Source organism: Hemiscyllium ocellatum, chromosome 39, assembly GCF_020745735.1.
Source record: "Hemiscyllium ocellatum isolate sHemOce1 chromosome 39, sHemOce1.pat.X.cur, whole genome shotgun sequence".
NCBI lineage: Eukaryota > Metazoa > Chordata > Chondrichthyes > Orectolobiformes > Hemiscylliidae > Hemiscyllium > Hemiscyllium ocellatum.
In genome coordinates, this window is record NC_083439.1 from 4160227 (window position 1) to 4180478 (window position 20252).

A 20252-nucleotide genomic window follows, 5' to 3' on the forward strand; every position below is an offset into this window, starting at 1 on the left:
GGCAGATCACTACCTCAATGGAATCAATTTAGGTAAAGGGGCAGTACAGAGAGATCTGGGTGTTCTTGTACACCATGCAATGAAGGCAAGCATGCAGGTACAGCAGGTAGTGAAGAAGGCTAATAGCATGCTGGCCTTCATAACAAGAGGAATTGAATATAGAAGCAAAGAGGTGCTTCTGCAGCTGTACAGGACCCTGGTGAAACCACACCTGGAGTACTGTGTGCAGTTCTGGTCTCCAAATTTGAGGAAAGACACTCTGGCTATTGAGGGAGTGCAGCATAGGTTCACGAGGTCAATTCCTGGAATGGCGGGATTACCTTACACTGAAAGACTGAAGCGACTGGGCTTGTATATCCTTGAGTTTAGAAGACTGAGAGGGGATCTGATTGAGACATATAAGATTATCATATTGAATGGCGGTGCAGGCTCAAAGGGCTGAATGGCCTACTCCTGCACCTATTGTCTATAGTCTATAATGTAGTTGACTCTTAACTGCTCTCTGGGCAATTAGGGATGGGCAATAAACACTCAAATAGCCAGCAATGCCCACATTGCATGAATGAATAAAAGCCTTTCACTTTGTTTTAATTTTAGATTTCAAACATATTATTCTTTTTATCTCTAGTGTTATTCTAAGATTAAATGATATATAACTAGGAAACAGTTTGATGTTTTAGGATACTGTAATAATAAGCAGATGTGGCTGCTTGGGGAACAGGCATGCCTCACAATTACAGGGATTTCATACCTTAAGTATCTATTACAGTATTCTTAGCAAGGGTCCCATTATCTCCAGAGTTATTTCAGCATTAAAAAAGTTACGTATTTGAAGTCACGAGTCAAATTTCTTTTAAACAAGACTTTCATACATCAAACAGTCAAACGTTTTTCTCAAAAAACATTGTAGCAAAGCCCCATACATCCATTAATTTAGAAAGGTTTCTGAATCCCAGATGACCTTTGCAATGATGTAATTGCACGGTGAGTATTTCTGATAAAACCTAACCTTTAACGACCAGAATCAAACAGATTATCAAAACTAATTTTCTTTGGAAAATGTCAGGCATCCTTTTGACAGAGAAGCCACAGATGAACTGTTTTGTGGGTTCAACATTGTAAGACAATAATGGGATTAGAGAGATTGAAAATAGTATCTTTTCTAGGTGGTGTATTTCTCCAAGCCAGTTAAACTAATAAATGATAAAATTCCTCAACAACTTGACTGGTTTAAGGACTATTCAAAATAGAATGTACAGCAGAGTAACAGGTAATTTGTCTTGCATATCCATATTGGTGCTTATATTCCACACAAATCACAGAAGGGTGGCCTGCGGGTACAATAGGTAATTAAGAAGGCAAGAGGAATTTTGTCCTTCATTGCTAAAGGGAAGGATTTTAAAAGCAGGGAGTTTATGTTGCAGCCGTACAGGGGGCTGGTGAGACCACACTTGGAGTATTGCATTCTGTTTTGGTCTCCTTACTTAAAAGAGAGGATGTATTGATACCAGAGTGGATGCAGACAAGGTTCACTAGGTTGATTCTGGAGTTGAGGGGGTTGGCTTATGAGGAGACACTGAGATTATATTCATTGGAATTTAGAAGAATGAGGAGGGATTTTATAGAAACATAAAATTATGAAGGAAATAGATAAGATAAAAGTACAGAGGACGTTTCCACTGGCAGATAAAATTAGGACAAGAGGGCACAGCCTCAAAATTAAGGACAGCAGTTTTAGGAACTGCATGGAGAAAGAAATTCTTTATTCAGAGGATTTTGAATCTGTGGAATCCCCTGCCCACTGCAGTGGTTGAGGTTTCCTCAGTTAATGTTTTTAAAGCTCAGATAGATTATTTTTTGAATAGTAAAGAAATTAAGGGTTATACTGAGGGGGCAGGTAAGTGGGACTGAGTTCACTAAAAGATCAGTCATGATCTTACTAAATGGCAGAGCAAGCTCAAAGGGCCAGATGGCCTACTCCTGTTCCTAGCTCTTATGTTCTAAATATTTCTACCTCTAGGTGACCAAATAACGGAATGTATAAGTGAAGTCATGTAGTCTCATTTAGATCTGACAGGCAAAGCACCAACCAAATGTGCCCATCCCAACTTGCTGGATCATGACCTCTCGATCAGAAATACCAAAAGCTGGGAGTCAGGCTGAATTTAAGGATCAGTCCTTAAACCAGTCAAGTTGATGAGGAATTTAATCATTTATTAAATTCAAGTTTTAATTATTTCTTGAAAAATGTTTCCATTGTGCAGCCAGTTAAACTTACGTTAACACCCAGAAGCACACCCTTGGCTGATTGGGTTATGAGGGCTTTCACATTATATCTACAAATTCAATCCCGTGTGCAGTTTCTCTCACCAGCCCACTGTCTCAGGATACAAGAAGAGAACAATGGAAATATAATATTTACCTTTGGCTTCTACTGAAGAGAGTGAAGCCTGAACAACTTCTTCAGCTATAAGTGCTGCTACAGTTTCTGGCTTCAGTTCTTGGGTTGAGATAAACGCCTGGGCTTTTTTATATCGATCGGGCTGTTGAGATGACAATACTTCTCGCAGAACAGTATCAGAATCTTGGGTTGATATATCATTGAAAGAACAACCAAGCTCCTTTTGTGTAATAAGTAAAACATGTGATTAAGGCTTATTATGCACTCATATATAATGTGAAATTGTCCATTCATAAAATAAGAAACTAAAATTATAAAATAGATAATACTCAAGAGAAAATGATATATTTTTACTGTAAATTATTGCTATGATACCTTGATGCACCCTCATATTATTTCCTCAAATATAATAACATTCATGAGTATAAGTACAATAGACCAACTTGCCTCTCCCTGCTGCAGGAATCAACAATTATCTATCTTATGCCATCCACAGTTTGACAAGTCTTGAATGTCACCTCTGGAATTTATACTTTTTCTTTCTCTTCTACACACAATTGCCCAATGATCCAAACCTTTCTGGCTGTACAATAATTAGTAACTTCTTTCCTGGTTTGTTCGTCTCCCACTTGTCTTCTGCTCCACTCCCACTAGATTGTTTTTATTCAATGAATTGCTCATGACACACTTTCTTCTCCAGTGCTCCATAACCCCTTTCATGGAAGAAAGAATGTTGTCTCGTGTAATTGCACAAGAGACAGACGTCGATTTCGCTGCTCCTTGGATGCTGCCTGAACTGCTGTGCTCTTCAGGCATCACTAATCCAGACTATTGTAAATCCTGGTAGTAATTTGTTACCTAAACCCTGACCCATTGTACAAGTATCAGTACTTTAAAAATGTAAATACAAAAACAGAAGAATCTCACAAACAGAATAATTATCAGAATAGCAGTGAACTACACAAATTGAAATGCCACATTTGTATTAGACAATATAGCCAATAGGATTTCCATTTATTGTAAATATCCACAGACTCAAAATGCATTCAGCACAGAAGGAGGCCATTCATCCCTCCATGATGCTCAAATATTACATTAATCCCATTTTCCATAGGTTTGGTTCATTGTTCCACAGGCTAAAACAACCCAAGTTAATATATAAATATTGTTTAAGTATTACAAAAATTTCTAACTCAACCACACCTTAAGGTAACAAATTCCAAACTCCCACCACCCACTGGGTGAAACAATTCTTCTCAACTCTCCCTGGTTACTGACTCCTTACTAATGGAAAAAGTGCCTTCCTATCCAACTTATTTAAGCCCCTCAATCTTGTGTAACTCTCAGGAGCCCCCTCAAACTTTATCACAGTCACAGTCAGAGTTAGGTGTTGGAATGTACACCCTGCAGCGTGATGGAGGCAGCTTCAATTGAGGCATTCGAGAGGACATTAAATGATGTTTTTTGTACAGAAATAACGTGCAAGGGTCTGGGGAATAAGCAGAGTTTGACAGTGGATAATAATGCTCATCTGAAGAGCTGGTGCAGATACAATGGGCTGAATTGCCTCCTTCAGTGATTTAACATTTCTGTAAATCTGTGAATTGTGAAACATGGCCAGTAAATAGCAACAAGGGTTTAAATTGTGAACAAGTTGTTAGAGAATATAATTCCACCTTAAAAATCATCTCCTTCATTCTAGGCATCTTATGAGCACTAATAGACAACTTCTTTACTGTGTTGGTTCATTTTTAGTTGCATTTGATCATTATTAACTGGTTCCTATCACAAATTATATTGAGGAGAGGTTAATGCCATACCTTTGAGAGTTGATACAAGCTAAGAACCTGACGACAATAACCTTTTCCATGGTAGCACTCATTTGTGAGGATTTGAAGATCCTTAACGACCTGGTCTTTAACACTGTCTTCTTCAGAACACTGACCAAATGATGAGGTTACACTGCTCACTGAAGAAGGAGGCAAAAAAAAAATTGATTGCAAACGTACAGGCAGTATGAAAACAAATTGCCAATTTGCCTCGAATTCTGTGAAATCAAACACTTACATCTCAGTCACTTAACAGTTTAGAATGAGAGATGTAACTTGGACAAACTAAAAACCAAAAATGGAGGTACAGAAAGCAACATGCACATGCATACCAGTCTAACAGTTTACATGAACAATAATCTTCTGCAGAAAGAGATTGTTGGAAGGAATGCTTGATTTTTCATTCCTGTATAACGTCTTAACCCAAACCTTGATAACAAGTCTTATTCATCCCATCTTGGTGTGTAACATTTTCTACAAAACACATAACAAGATAGAAAAGTTTCCTCCCTGGCAGGTTTGGTTGTAAATCAAGATGAGCCCTGTGTTCTCTAAAACTCCAACCCACAATAACAAAGCACTGGTCTTGCACTCTGAGGTCCCAGAAGGCAGCATTTTTCCAGAATGCAACCAGAACTCTTCACGGCTACAGTTCCCAACACTCCCTTTGGCTATCCATAAAACTATACGCTCAGTGATTATCATTAGTAGCCAGCTGACTCCTTGAAAATTATATCATGGAGAGATGCTGAGCAGTATTACCCAATGAATCACGAATTGCCTGCTGATTTTCAACCTCTATATTGCATTGGGAATAAACTAATAAACGATTTAATACCTCTCAATCTAAGTTAATATTTCCTTTTCTACCTTAGTTTATTATCTACATAAAACCATACAATTTTAAAAGGCCTCTTAGGGTGACAATAAACACACTGTACATCTACATCCATTAACAATAAACAAATTTCATTAAGTCAAAGACATATGCCTTTGATTACTGAATGTTTTATGAAATTGACAAACCTATAAATGAAATGTAATATATTTAAGATAATGTGCATATAAGTAAGCGCACTTGACTTTGTTTTGTCTTTTATTTTCACTTATTTCTGTCTTATTACTTCAAGATCTGGCTGCTCCAATGTCTTCAGCTAAAACTGATACCCAGGTTTAACTCTCACCACCACCCATTTTCCACTGGCAATTCAAAACCCTGTGACCTTGCTCCCTCCTTACCTCTGCAATCTGCTTCAGCCCACAACTCTCCAAAATATGTGTTTAACTCTAATTCTGGTCTCTTGTGCATCCCCAGTTTTAACTGCTCCAATGTCGGTGGCAACGCCTTCAATTGCTTCGGCCCCCAAGCTCTGAAGTATCCCTTTTATCCCTTAAAATTTGTCTTTAATACACTCCTTAAAGCTTACCTCTCTGACCAAGCATCCAAACAGCTAACCTAACATTTCCTTTTTTCCATTTCAGTGAGAGCCTTTGTTTATCAGACTCCTCTGAAGTGTCTTGGAAACTTTCAGATTAAAAATGTGCTACATAAATTATAATTTGCTGGGACCGCATTGCACACCCAGACCAAGATAACTAATCAAAATCCCAGTGCTTCGTGGTATAGCACTTTAACCTATTGCACCGTTGGGTTACCACTGCATACTCTCAGTCCATTTGTTCATTTATTAATGAGATGACAATTTCTTTGTCAGAACATAGAATACTCCAGTGGAAAAAGCATTAGAAGTGAAGTGAGAATGTTGTTTTGTGCAATTGCACAGAGACAGACAGACTATTGTAAGCCCTGGTAGCAATTAATCACCTAGATCCCACAAACTATTATAAAAATTCTCCATAGAGCCAGTGCTGACACAATGGGCTTAAAGACATCATTTGTATTGCAAGTTTCTACGATTCTATTTCAAAAAGTATAAATAAACCAACTTACAACTTGGAATTCTTTTTCGATGGAAGCCTATCTCACCGTTAAAAGATGCTCCTGCAGTCAAGATAATCTGCACTGAAGGGTGAAAATCTACTGTTTGCAGTTCTCCTGAAGCCATGGCTCTGCAGTGGAGAACTAAAGATGTGTCTTGGTTGTAAAATTCAAAATACCCACAAACTCTACTGGCTTCATGAACACAGCCTCCATCTAACAACTCGCCAATCAAAATATTAAGAGCGTCTCTTTCTGCTGCGTCCAGTGCACAATTGGAAGCCATGTCCTTGTTGGGAAACCCTTCGAGCCTGAGATACTTTGGAGAGTTGAGAGCAGGCAGTTTTGAGAATAAGAATTCTTTGGTGGCACCATCAAAAGTTATTTCACCACACACTGACAGCTGCCAGGCAAATCTTGAATTTGTGGACATTAGCAAGGTCTGCTGACTTATGCGACACAGCCAAATTCTCTTCTCCAATTCTTCCAATTGATCCAGGTTTGGAGGATTACTCTGTGACAGCCAATGGCCTGCCATTGTCAACAGGAGACATCTTTCCTGAATGTTCAGGGACTGGTCTTTGAAAGATGAAGGCAGTAGAGATTTAATTACTGGCATCTCATTGACCTGGGCCAGAAAGAATTCAGAAGCAACTACATTGGATATCAAATAATTTTTGAAACAATCATGGCATTTCTTCCAAAAATTTATCCTGGTCTCCTTCCTTTGCCATTGACCAGATTGCTTCAAATTTTGAAGCTCCTGAGTTACCTGTAAGAGAAAAGGAAATTAAATACTGGAGACATGTGTAAGATATTGCAATTATTGGTTTGAGTTCCTTTTCTGTTTAAAATGGTGCTCCCATCTCAGTTTTTATATCTTACCCTGCCAAGGATCAATCACAGACAAAGATTGACAAGCAACCTATTGCAGTCCTCTGGCAAAACATACATTTGAATGATCAGGCTATTATTGTTTTGGTTTACCACACAGTAGTTTCTGGATTTCATGTTGCATTTTCCTTTGAGCAATGGATTGAAGAATGGTGATTTCACCATTGTAAGCAATCCAGAGCCAACAATTCCATAGAATCTCCAAATCAAGCAAATGTTATGCCACACATAATTTGATGACACAAACGGAGTGTGCCTCACTTCTCAAATTAAAAACTTGTCCTTGAACATTCAATTTGGATTTAATCTGAAAAAAGCTTTGTTCCTTCAACTCCCAGTCATCCCAGACTTTTTTTTAAAGCGAAGTGCAGTAGTATTACCATATTTTAAAGTTTTGATCCACAGGCAAATATTTCAGAAATACAAAATATTACCTCATGGACCACTAAGTGATCAACCGGAAGCTGGGCTAGGTCAGCCACCTGTCTAGCTAAAGCAAAAAGTCCCTTCTTCTGCAGTTGGTCCAGAATTTGTCCACATACGTTCTGCAAAGTGCCTGTGCTGCAGTCAACAAGGAGGGAAGGATCAATAGAGATCGAGGTGTCTTGCAGGAGCTGACTGAGTCTGCTCAGTTTTCGGAAATCTAGCCCTAATGAAAAAGAACGCAAACATTTATTGATGTACTAGAACGTGTAAACGTTATATTACGATATACACTTTTGTGCAATATTTACTTTATTCTGGAAATATGAAATAAAGAAAATAGTATGGAAATAATGTGTCATTTTGAGTTTCAAAACTAAAAAAATGCAATTTTTCACAACAGAAAATATTTTCAAAATCACATTCCTCTCAACAAAAGTAATTTTGTACCCTTGTTTTGGATAACCAAAAAATGAAATGAAGTCAATTATAATTTTCTCCCCATCCGTTTTCTTCTTGGTTGTTAATTTCATCATGAGAAAGATGATGGTGTTGCAGATTTTGGTAACCTGTGGCAAGAGCATTTATCGACAGACCGGATTTTGCAGCAACCCCATCTCACTGATTGACCAGTCAGATGCACTCCAAATCATGATTACCAGCCTTGAGAGTATCCGCACCAAGACTGATCCAAACATCAGCCACAAGTCGTCCAAGACAATGAAGACAGACAGCTACAATGCTTGTTCATCAGTCAACAGAGTATTGAGTACATCAACACTTCCCCTACCAGAGGAAGGATATCAGGCAGGGTGATGTAGAGAATGACATCTGCACATGAATCAGTAAAGCAGCAGTGGTCTTTCTGTGGCCGCACAAGGCGTGGGCATCCAACACTATCAACAAAGCCATAAGGCTGTGTGACTGCATGCCCATTGCCATACCAACTGAAACCTAGATCATTGACACACGGAAGAGAGCAGAAAAGCTGTTATGCCAATTGGATATATTTCACCTGCAAAGCCTGTACAAGATCCTGAGTATCTTATGGAAAGACAGTATCACCAATGATGAAATGCTACACAAGACTGATCAGATGCACCTATGGTGTACTTCACTGATGTTAGTTTGTCACATTGTGTCTCCCCCAAACATAGGCTGAACCACAGCGGTAGTAGAAAGACACCAACAGGTGGAAAAAGATAACTGTACCAGCCAAAGCCAACTTGCAAAAGTACATTTAAGGAGGATCTGAGAGCCAGAGATTATTTGAGTTGGAGCAAAACAAATCTCAAAGAGCTGAGGGGTAGTGCTCATTGACTTCATTTCTCACAGACAAAGAAAGAAACAGTAATAAAATGCATTGTAGCTCCATAAAATGACATCAATAAGGAGTTGTTTAGCAGACGCAGGGATTGAATACGACTTAAGTGGTAACATAAAGCAAATTGAAGCCTCAAAGGAATATGTCAGAGAACCTTGCTAGTTCTAAATTCAAGCCAGGTAGCTCCCAACAGCTGTGGAAAGTGTGTTTATGGGAATATAGGAGACAAAAAGGTACAAAGGAGCGAGAACGAGGATGAAAAGCAAAAGTCATCTGTTTGTTACTCAGCAAGTTGTATCGTAACACATGATGCATCATTATATCAGGAAAGGCCAAGGTGAGAAAAACAGAGACGCAGCTGAAATAAAGTATTGTTTCAGTAGTCTTTTGCTCCAACTAGTTGCAAAAAGGCTAATCTGACAATCTTGTTCAACCACAATCAGTTAGAAAGAAATCAGAACATGTTTTGTCAATTTTTCAGGCCTAAATCTGATGTAGCACAACTATGCTCAATATATGACAGTAGCATAGCTTCTATCTTGTTAGATAAAGTGGCTACTCAAGTTAGAAATACAATAAAACATCTTTCCCAGCTGCAGGACAATTTAGTGCCATAACCATGCAATTTCAGCCAGGTTTTCATTTGTTTTTGTAGTAGCCTAAGTAGCAGCCTGTCAAAGACACCCCATAGGGTAGGCTGAGAAAGGATCAGATGCAAGTCTGTAAATCCTACTGGACTGTCCAGTCAGATATGCATTTCCTAGATCAACATTACAACTCCAGGTAGCTGCTACCACCAATCACCACAGACGCGGACAGATGTTGAACACTCGGTTTATGCCTGAAAATGGGTGCAAATTACTTTTTGGCCCACTGATAAGTACTTCAATGAGAAGATCCATTTCCCTTATTCAAGCAGAAACATACTGCCAACAATTCATCAGGATCTCCCACAGACAAAAGTATCCAATTAATAATGGGCTCTACAATGTAATTAGTCCCGTACATTGATTATCCAATTTGACCATGCAGGAACAATTATGCAATACACCATTGAGTTACAGATACTAACTTCAACAGTCAATCCTGAGGTCTAAGTAAACAATTTCTGCATAGTTTTGGTTTTAGTTAACTAGTCAATGAGTACAGCACTTGAGATTTTCAGAAAGTTCAACATTAAAACATCTTTCCCTCATAAATTCACTGTCAAAGGTTTGTCTGGATGACATGTTTATCATTCAATATAAACCCAGCTTGCAGATTATGTTCCTCTATAAATAAGCATTTTAATGTTATGCAGCCCCCCAGATCTATTTAGTAATACCCCGATTGTCAAAGAGAGGGGTTACAGTAAGCTATTACCTTCCTGTATGATTCATAACATATGGAAAACTGTTTCTATACAATTGAATTTTTGGCTTATCCTGTGTGAAATTCATTTCCCTACTAAGAATGAAAGCTTTTCACAATTAATGCAAACCACATGGTAATTCCTACCACCACCTCTTCCCCCCCCCCCCCCCAACTTTAGAAATAAATTTCATCGAGGAGCACTGGGTAGATTCCATGAGCCTGCATTTTTTAAACTGACACCAGATTCTATTCACCAGCAATACTGAAGTCATCTAACAGTTATTCACTTTGACTCTAACCTTTGTACCTTGTTATTAGTAAAAAGATCTCAAAAAGTGGCAGTCAGCAACAAGGTAGCTACAGACCCAGCACAAGACAACAATAAAGAGAGAATTCTGCTCCTTAGTATGAATAAAAGGGATGCAGTAGCTAACAGACCTGAAGATTCTATCTCATTTGGAGGTTTGAGTAGCATCACAAACTGAAAGAGCAAACTACCTAGAAACTCCACAATGTCCTAAAATTTGGTTAAAACATGGATAGGAAATTTTCACAAACATGCAGTGAATGCTCAATCTTCTGATTGGGTTAGGAGGGGAAGGGAGAGACCTATCATAATTCACGTGAGTTGAAGAGCTTCATGTGAAAGGAAAGTTGGAAATTTTAAATTAAGATTAATTTACAGCTGTCGATTTGCCTGAAGTCAGCCCATCTGTGAACAGGAGTTTCTTGCAAACTGTCAAAAGCACACAAAAAACCATACACATATCTAGGGTTCATACACAGCAGTGTTCAGTCAATAACAGGCTGTGGATGTCACGGCTGCTTTCATGGCAGGATCTGGTTCCCACACGATTCAAACCCAAACCTTGAGTTCCACTGGTGTACATAGGGGTGGATATTTATTGGTGGATCTGACTGTCAGTCAACAATGCAACAAGCATGAGGATGTTGAAGGTTTGCAGCAAGAATTGGAACAAAACTTAGTGGAATGAGGTGGACAGGAACATTATGGGCATTTTGAGGAGGTTCCCTGTTCGTCCAAGAGATTGTTATTTATAATCTTATAATAACATATAAATAACAATCTCTTGGACGAACAGGGAACCTCCTCGATATGCCCATAATGTTCCTGTCCACCTCATTCCACTAAGTTTTGTTCCAATTCTTGCTGCAAACCTTCAACATCCTCATGCTTCAAATGATTAAAACTCAACCTTACAGCACTAAAGCAGACTATCTGGTCATCACCTCATCACTGTCATGTTTCCTACATTGCAACATCCGAACAGGAAACAAGAGAAGGCCTTTCAGCGCTTCAAGCTGATAACAATTGTGGCTGATCAGATTTAAATGTCAAGTCTATATTGCTGCGTACCCATGATAATCTCACAACCCCTTGATAATCAAGAATCTCTCTACCACTGACTCCAAAATATTTAAAGATTCTGCATAAACTGCCTTTTGAGGAAGGCAACAGTGACCACACTTCAACCGCACTTTGTGGCTCTGAAGTGTTTAAGGGTGCCCTGAGGTTGTGTAAAGTACAAAAAAGTGCAAAAATCTTTATTAACTTTACCAAAATCTTCACTTATTTTCAGGCCACAGTCCACATCAGCCAGTATCTGCAGTAGCTTTCCAAGTTCATACTGTGTTGGACACTGTTGTATCATCAACTTCAGAAGTAAATCAGCTTGTGATTCCATCCATTGGACTGGGATGTCAGTACTTGCTGAATCTTCTGCCTTCAACTGTGACAAAGAAAGAAGTATTTGTTAAGAATTATGGAACAACCATTTTAAGGCATGCAGAATAACTTTGATTTGCAAAGGTAACATATTTTGGAAGACAGAATTATAGAATTGTTACAGTATGGAAGGCAGCCATTCAGCTCATTGTGTCCAAAATGACTCTCCCATCTCACTTAATGCTAGCCTCCCCTCTTCTCCCAGTAATCCTGCACAATGCCTTAATGTTTATGTACAATACTTCAAAAGGAACTTCATCAAATTGGCAGAATATGATGAGTGGAAACCCACGGGGCTGTGTTTTGGGTATTAATTCTTTACAATTTACCTTAATTATTTAAATGAGGGGAGTAAAGGCTTGGTAGCTAAATTTGCAGGTGACATCGAGATAGGTAGGAAAGTATATTATGAAGAAGACATAAGGAGGTTACAGAGGGATGCAGATGGTCTTTTCAGTATGGAAAAAGGTCCTTCAGCCCATTGTGTGCAAGATAAATTGAGTGTGTGGGCAAAATAGCCCCACTACAGATTTAGTTTGGCATGCAACGTTTCATGCTATGAAGATACGAAAGCTGCACCTCGCACAGGCAGACTATCCTTTATCCGAACAGCCAAAAAAAACGAAAAGATCCGAAATCCAAAGTTTTTTTACTTGTGAAGATTTTGCTTATTAGCAAGATTGTTTGGCGTGTAAACAGTTAAGATTAGAGCAGTGCTGGAAAAGCACAGCAGGTCAGGCAGCACCCGAGGAGCAGGAACACTGACATTTTGGGCAAAAGCCCTTCATCAGGAATGAAGGGAGGAGCCTCTGGGCACAAAGATAAATAGGAGGGGGATGGGGCTAAGGAGAAGGTAGTTAAGAGTACAATAGGTGGATGGAGGTGGGGATGAAGGTGATAGGTCAGAGGGGAAGGTGGAACGGATAGGTGGGAAGGAAGGTTGACAGGTGAAACAGGTCATGAGGATGGTGCTGAGCTGGAAGGTTAGAACTGGGGTAAGGTTAGACGACAAAGGGACACAACCTCAATGCAAGAGGTTGATTGTTTAAGACTGAGAAATAGAGAAATTTCTTTACCCAGAAGGTTGTGAACCTTTGGATTACACTAGTCCAAAGGCTTGTGGTGCTCCATCAGAGTTTTCAAAAGCCTGGACTGACAGATTGCTGGATTTCATGATTCAAGGGAATTGGGGAACATACTGGAAAGTTGAGGTAGGAGAACAGCAAACCATGATGTAGCAGAGGAGGCTCAAGATTCTGTATGTGCGCTCTCATTTTTAATGATGGCTCTGCAGATGGAAGTCGAGGGAGGTAGTAAAGTTATTATGAGTTGGTGACATCTTTTAACTTGCTGCCAGTATCACTTGCACTTTTGGAAAGTCAAGGATACACACTCAGAATTTTACAGTGAGGAGAGCTCAAAAGAAGACATTTCACCAGCTGTACGGCAGCATATTGCAGATACTTCTGTATTTTAAGCAGAAACAGTTCATGAAATAACCTGAATCTCTGAAATGAGAACGCAGAGTCTACAAAGATATTGCTCCTGCCATCTTTACACAATACTGTCTCACACACCATTTACAGAAGTTTATCCTGGGAAGCAACCAGAGGAGAGGACCACATCACAGCTGGCATTCAGCTTAGGGATTTTATGATCAGTGCAAGGAGAGGTCAGCCAAATCAAGAATCTAGCCATATTTTTAAAAAAAATGTCTCAGAATGCTATTCTGAAGCTCCCATTTTAAAAATAATGACATTTGGATGTTAAAGAAAGCACCCCATCATATTTCACCTCCCAACTTTAGTATCCATTACCAAGTATTCTGAGCAAGTATTCAGCTAGTAAGACTGTGCATAATTGATGGCCATGTGTAGTCCATTGCATCACTGATTATCTACTTGCCAACATATTAATTGAGATGCAAATGGTGTAAATGATTTGCTCTGTACAAAACTTGCCAAAAATCCCTGGCTGGCAAATAATTTTCATGACCAATAGTGTGCTGAATTTAATCATACAACTGTCTTTTTTTGGTAAGTCTGAAAGCCTTTTTATGGCAAAAATATTGTCAATAAATTCTTCACACGTCTTGTAGGGTACAACAAAAAGGTCATAGCTGTTGTGAAAGCAAGAAAAATCTATTTTAAATCAATTGTCAAACACAGAAATGCATGCCATGGGAATTCTGTATTGTGTTTATTGGGAAATAGGCACAAAGCCATCTATGATATTGAATTTCAGGAATCATTCTTTTGCCTGTTTGGACTGCATTACAATTCCCAACCTGTTCCAACTCATTCTATCTTCCAAAAAATACACAATAGCAACAATTATTACCCTCAATTCCTTCACAAGTTTTGTAACAAGCATCTTGTTTCTGGCAACATCGTTCAATATTAATAATTCTAAAAAATAAATTGTAAATACCACAAGACAGTTCACAAAAGCAAACTGTTTGACAGAACAAAGATTTTTAAATGTTTATGATCCCTCCTAAAAGGGTCTGGCAGTTATTTTTAAAACATTTCACAGCTCAGGTTAAGTACCATATCTTTCAGTTCAGGCCAGTCAATTGTATTGCAAGATCGGTTCCAGAAGTGAGCTCTGGGGTCAGGGGTTGCAAGAGTGAAGAAATATTAAGGGGCTCAGTTTTGTATGGATCTCCTAGGAAGATTAAGACACAGATGTGACATTTTGAGATGAAGTGTTTATAATGTACAACTGTTCCCTGTCATCATAAAGTGCACACATACAATCAAGTTTTGTGATATTTGGCTGTTACAGTTAGTAAGGTCAGTGACAGTACACTGGTGTACAAATAAGATTTAATGGTAGAACATAGTCTTGTGCCCATTATTCTCCGTGCACTTTTTCCCCATAATTATTTTACTAATCTGCAGTCTCTGCCAGTAAAGTCTGTGCTCAACTGCAAATCAGAATAATGACTGGGTAAAGCTCATTTACCCAGAGTTTCCATCCATTGCATAACCAAATTTTCAATAATTTTCCTTTTAATTTTAAGAGACAGCTAATCAGAGGGTGACAAGAGGAGACATATTCAGGATCATTCATTGACATTTACATCACCAACTTGCTACAAGTTATGGGAAAAGTTTTCAGAAAGTACAATCTATTGTTATATTTGGTGCCAAGCTAACACAACTATCAAACATCAGTCCAGTTTTAAACAAATATATACAAGGAGGGCTGCAGAATCAAGGATGTTCACACCTCAAATACTGAGGAGACTTAACCTGTAAGTATCATTTTATCATTTGGTAACACAAACTCTGACATTGCTTAAAAATGACACTTTGTGGATGCTTTTCATCTTGTGTCATCAGGACAGTTTGCATGAAATGCCAAAATACAGCAAAACAATATTTGTACTGTATGATACACAGTGCTATTTGGTTAGCTTGTGAATCTGTTATTAACATACATAGATTCCAGCACTTGCAAATGCCCCACGCTAAGCCAGACTGATATTCCCAAATTAGGGTGTAGGTTTGGTCGATGAGCTGTAGGTTTGATATCCAGACATTTCATTACCTGGCTAGGTAACATCATCAGTGGTGACCTCTAAGTGAAGCGAAGCTGTTGTCTCCTGCTTTCTATTTATATCTTTGTCCTGGATGGGGTTCCTGGGGTTTGTGGTGATGTCACTTCCTGTTCGTTTTCTGCGGGTTCGATAGATGACATCTAGATCTATGTGTTTGTTTATGGCGTGTGGTTGGAGTGCCAGGCCTCTAGGAATTCTCTGGCAGGTCTTTGCTTAGCCTGTCCCAGGGTAGATGTGGTGGTTTTTTTTCATCCGTGTGTAGGGCTACGAGGGAGAGAGGGTCGTGTCTTTTTGTGGCTAGCTGGTGTTCATGTATCCTGGTGGCTAACTTTCTTCCTGTTTGTCCGACGTAGTGTTTGTGGCAGTCCTTGCATGGAATTTTGTAGATAACATTGGTTTTGTCCATGGGTTGTACTGGGTCTTTTAAGTTTGTTAGTTTTTGTTTGAGTGTGTTGGTGGGTTTGTGTGCTACTAGGATTCCGAGGGGTCTCAAGGAGTCCCAGACAAAGTGGTGTTATTTTATCAGCAATACTCAATTGTCAAGTCAGAAGTGCAAAATAATGGGTAGCCTAGATGTTCTATTCTGGAATTTTAGCAACATGGACTCTTCTCAAGAGTTGGTTATGATGTGTTTAGCTCACTGTTTGACTCAACTCAAGATTGAAACTGCAATACTAAGTTGAACAATTGCAAAGGTGACTTGAACAAAATATTCCGAAAGGAAAACAATGCTAAGGTTTGCTTTATATTTGGAAAATTACTCGTAGTACCAACATTGTTGATTTTTATCTTGGTCACTTGGGAAATGAATATATGTTGAGCAGCTCACTGGATCCTGCAGCAAATTACAATAGCACAAAAGTTAACTGTTCATCATGGGGCACACTGCCTCATTCAGGTTACAAACTATAAGTTTCAGTTTACCAAGCCAGTTTCCTCTGCTGTGGGCACATACTAAATGGTAGGAGACAGATTGATTTGTCACAATTCCAAATCACACTGCACAGATTCTTAGGCTGTAATTGTTTCAGTTTTCCATTAATAAAAAATGTCTTCTTGCTAATGAGAGATTTTAATTGTGCAGCATCACTTCTGGGCAGCGTAGGAAGACATTACAGGGTGGAGGAAAGATTCACAAAAATAGTTCCAAGGTTGGAGAATTTCAAATATGCGGATAAATTGGAGAAGCTGGTGCCTTTCTCCTTAGGAAAGTGAAAAGGAGACTTGATAGAGGTTTTCAAAAGCACGAGGAGTCTTGACAGAATGGATAAGGAAAAACTGCTCTTGTTGGCAGAAGGGTTGAGAACTAGAGAACACCAACTTAAGATGATTGGGAAAAGCAGTTACAGAGGAAAATTTTCTTTAAAAAACAGGTGATTAGAATCTACAAAAATCTTTCACAGAGCCATGACAGCAGATGCAAATCAAAGCTTTCAATAGAGAACTGCCAAATGATCTGTAGTGAAAAAAATTGCTGGTCAACAAGGAAAACCAAATCAAAGCAATGGCAGAAATTAGGTGTCATTACAGAGAGACAGCATAGTCAGAATGGATCAAATAGAATGGTTTCTGCACAAAAATGGACCATGATTCAATACTTCTAAAAACTTGATTCATGACGTCAACAGGCAATGCCCAAAAATGTTCACTCTCAAAATCATTGTAGTGTACACTCGATACTGTTCCCAACTCAATGCAAATCAGCTAGCTCAGAAGATGACAAATTACAGACTCACAGTCAGTAAGCATTTCTGGAATTCCTGAAGTCTCAACTTTGATTCTTGATAATTCTTGTGTTCTGTGCACAATTCATACATCTCTAACATGTAGACCCACGGACAGTGCTTTCAAAAATAAAAAAAAAACACAAAACATTAGGAAAGAACAGGCCATTGGTTATTGTCAAAAGAAAAGTCACAAAAGTGACAGTTAGTTTCAATTACAACAAAAGAATCTTATTTTGACACAAAGATACAGATTCCTTCAATATTAACACTAATGTTTCTGGAGTGACCATTCTGTAAAAATCATTCTGCAAAGGCACACAATCAGCACTTAGGGAAACGATCAGTTAATCCTTTACTATGGTTATTTACTGAGGGAACAACGTTTCCATGGAAATCTGCTTTTTAAATTTTGTCCTTGGACTTTCAACATTCTCGATTTTCATGATGGATTCCTGGTTTGGTCAGGATGCAGTCTTCAACAATGCTATATCACACCACAACTGTAAGCCTTAATATCAGAGCTCTGCTTTGGTATGGGGCGCACGCACAGACTTGAATAAGTACAAACTTATTCAAGCCAACCCAAATTTCAGGGGTAATTTAAACCATATTGCCCAGCTGGAAATCTATAATATAGTGCATCTCAAAGTTATAGGAATATGGAAAAGCAGTACACCGGAATCCAAAATTTCACTCTTACTATTGGTCAGACCTTTCTGTTGGAATCACAATACCAATTAACATTGGGAATCCTGGCACATTTTTACCCTCCCTACATCTGGGAAGGTAAAGTCTGTAGCAACCAAACTGCTGTCACAAACTGAAATTCGTCACTTTTGATGACAAACCAAAAACATTGGACCTTTGGCAGTGAGTTGGCTCACAAGGGAGCCTAGTTTTGCTCTCTCATGGTTTATTCATTTGTGCCAAACTGTTCTATCACTCGCTAAAAATTCAAAATGCAGCATTAAATTAAGAAAACCATGCGCTACCTTCTGAAAAAGCTGAAATCCTCGAACAAGTTGTTTACTTTTTCTTCTTTCCAGTAACACTTTCCACATCAGCGAAAGATCATGGAGATTCCATTCATGATATTCTATTGAATCATTAATATGTTTTGTCACTTCAGAGACAATTGCATCATCTGATGTCATAATAATCCAAACACAAAGACACTGAAGAACATCAGTTTCCTATGAATGGAAAAGACGAGCAATTACCACAACACCACAGTAATGATCTTATAGATAGGGGAATAGGCTAAAGCTACCATATCTAAACTGCTTGTCTCCAAAAAGTCTTTCCTCTTGCTACCTCCAAGTTCTTTTTTGAAAAGGTCTATGCTTGCATTATCAAATCTTTATTTCCAAACTCTTATAATTTCGCCATTTATGGTCTGCAACTTGGTCTTTTTTAATTACGTTAAACTACTTTTATTTTTAAATTAAATTCAGAAAATAATGTACTTATAGTAGCAGACATTAAAAGTTCAGGAGGTTTTTTTTGATTTTGAGAACATTCCACTTCTATTGTCTATACAATTCTAGATTCAATTCTGAGTCAATACTAAAACCACAACTGTATTTTATTCATTAACTGATTTATTGAGCCTGTCACAATGGAAACCTGGCGATATATAATGATGAATCATAGACACAATAACTTCATTATAAGACGAATGTCCCGGTTAGGTCCAGTCCTGAGTAGCTGTTACCATTTTAAACAGCTTTGTGCATAGATTTGACTTGAGAACAAGGTCAGAGAATTAACTGCATACCATATGCGGTTACATTCATTCAGACAATAAATCATAAGTCAAGAAACATGCAGATATATTCAATGTTAAATTACACCCTGTCACCTTGAAGAAATTTCAGATTATTTATATTACAATATTTCTATTAGCTATACAGTTCTCAAGGGCTTAAATCCAGGTATGTGAATTAGACTCCGTTGAAACCTCTCACGATGGTATTCTCACACACCACATCAGTTTTGAGACAATGAGGCTTGGTAATGCATTAACGAAAGGAAAGTGGATGTGATTTTCGAATGATTTCATTCCACTGAAGTAAAGCTGCCGGGGAAGAACAAAGTAGGAAAGCTGTAGGTGGATTTAATTACAACCCTGAGGACAACTCCTGTATATGGCATACAGCAAGAGGTCAATCTTTTCGACTACAGGATTGTAGGTCAAAGAGTCAGTAGTAATCTACACTGCAAATCAGATGGGGTTTAAAAACATCCTTTCAGTTTAACAAAAATTAGTTTCAAAAGATTGACTAATTGAGAGCAGCCTAACAGGGATGATGCAATGCACTTTGTTATTTTCTACTTTGCAAGAATAAGTAATAGATTGAAATTCACATTAAACTACTTTCTGTTCATCATATTCAAAATCAAATCTGTTTATTATCAGCGATAAATTCAATGGTTCAATCTGTCGTCTTGAAAGAAGGAGAATTGCCCTGGGATTGTGGATGCAGTTGAGATTACAGTGAACAGCTCACACAATAAAAGGAGGTGCAACACCTGGTTCATGTTAGTATATAACTATATATTGAACAATAGAGGTAAAGCTTAGTTAAAAAGACCCACAGAGAATATCTAGTACAGACAAAATCTGCAACATATGGTTTAAATAATTTCATCAGTCATCTGGTATGGTCTCGTTTTACATTCAGTTCATTGTAATGTACAATTCTGTGGCATAATGCAACTTTGAAAAATGAATGATACGTTTTACTGTTACAACTTGAAAATAAACAATCATATTTGAGGGAAATTACAATGTAAATCTCTGAATCAAGGAACTTTTGGTCCTACACAACTGCAACTAAATGGTTCTCTCAAAGGATAAAAATATAATAGAAAGATACAGCCCGATTTTGTCAAGTACTTTCACGGAGGAGGTATACTTCCTGGACAAACCCAAGAAGGAAATACTTTTTAAAACCCCCTTTCTGCCCATTTAATTGATCTACTTCTCCCACTCATCAGTGGGTGGTGGCAGTTATTGAATTTCACACTTCGGCCATTAACACGAAATT

General features: G+C 38.3%; 1 protein-coding gene across 1 annotated transcript in view; it reads right to left on the reverse strand.

Annotated features, from left to right (window-relative positions):
• The window catches only part of spg11 (SPG11 vesicle trafficking associated, spatacsin), a 133080-nt gene that overhangs the window by 22908 nt on the left and 89920 nt on the right, over positions 1-20252 (reverse strand). The window contains exons 26-32 of the mRNA XM_060853205.1: positions 18195-18395; positions 17212-17319; positions 11743-11914; positions 7498-7712; positions 6182-6941; positions 4222-4370; positions 2423-2621 (exon numbers count right to left, since the gene is read on the reverse strand). Of these exons, the coding sequence (XP_060709188.1) occupies positions 2423-2621; positions 4222-4370; positions 6182-6941; positions 7498-7712; positions 11743-11914; positions 17212-17319; positions 18195-18395 (1804 nt within the window). The remainder of the gene's footprint in view (positions 1-2422; positions 2622-4221; positions 4371-6181; positions 6942-7497; positions 7713-11742; positions 11915-17211; positions 17320-18194; positions 18396-20252) is intronic.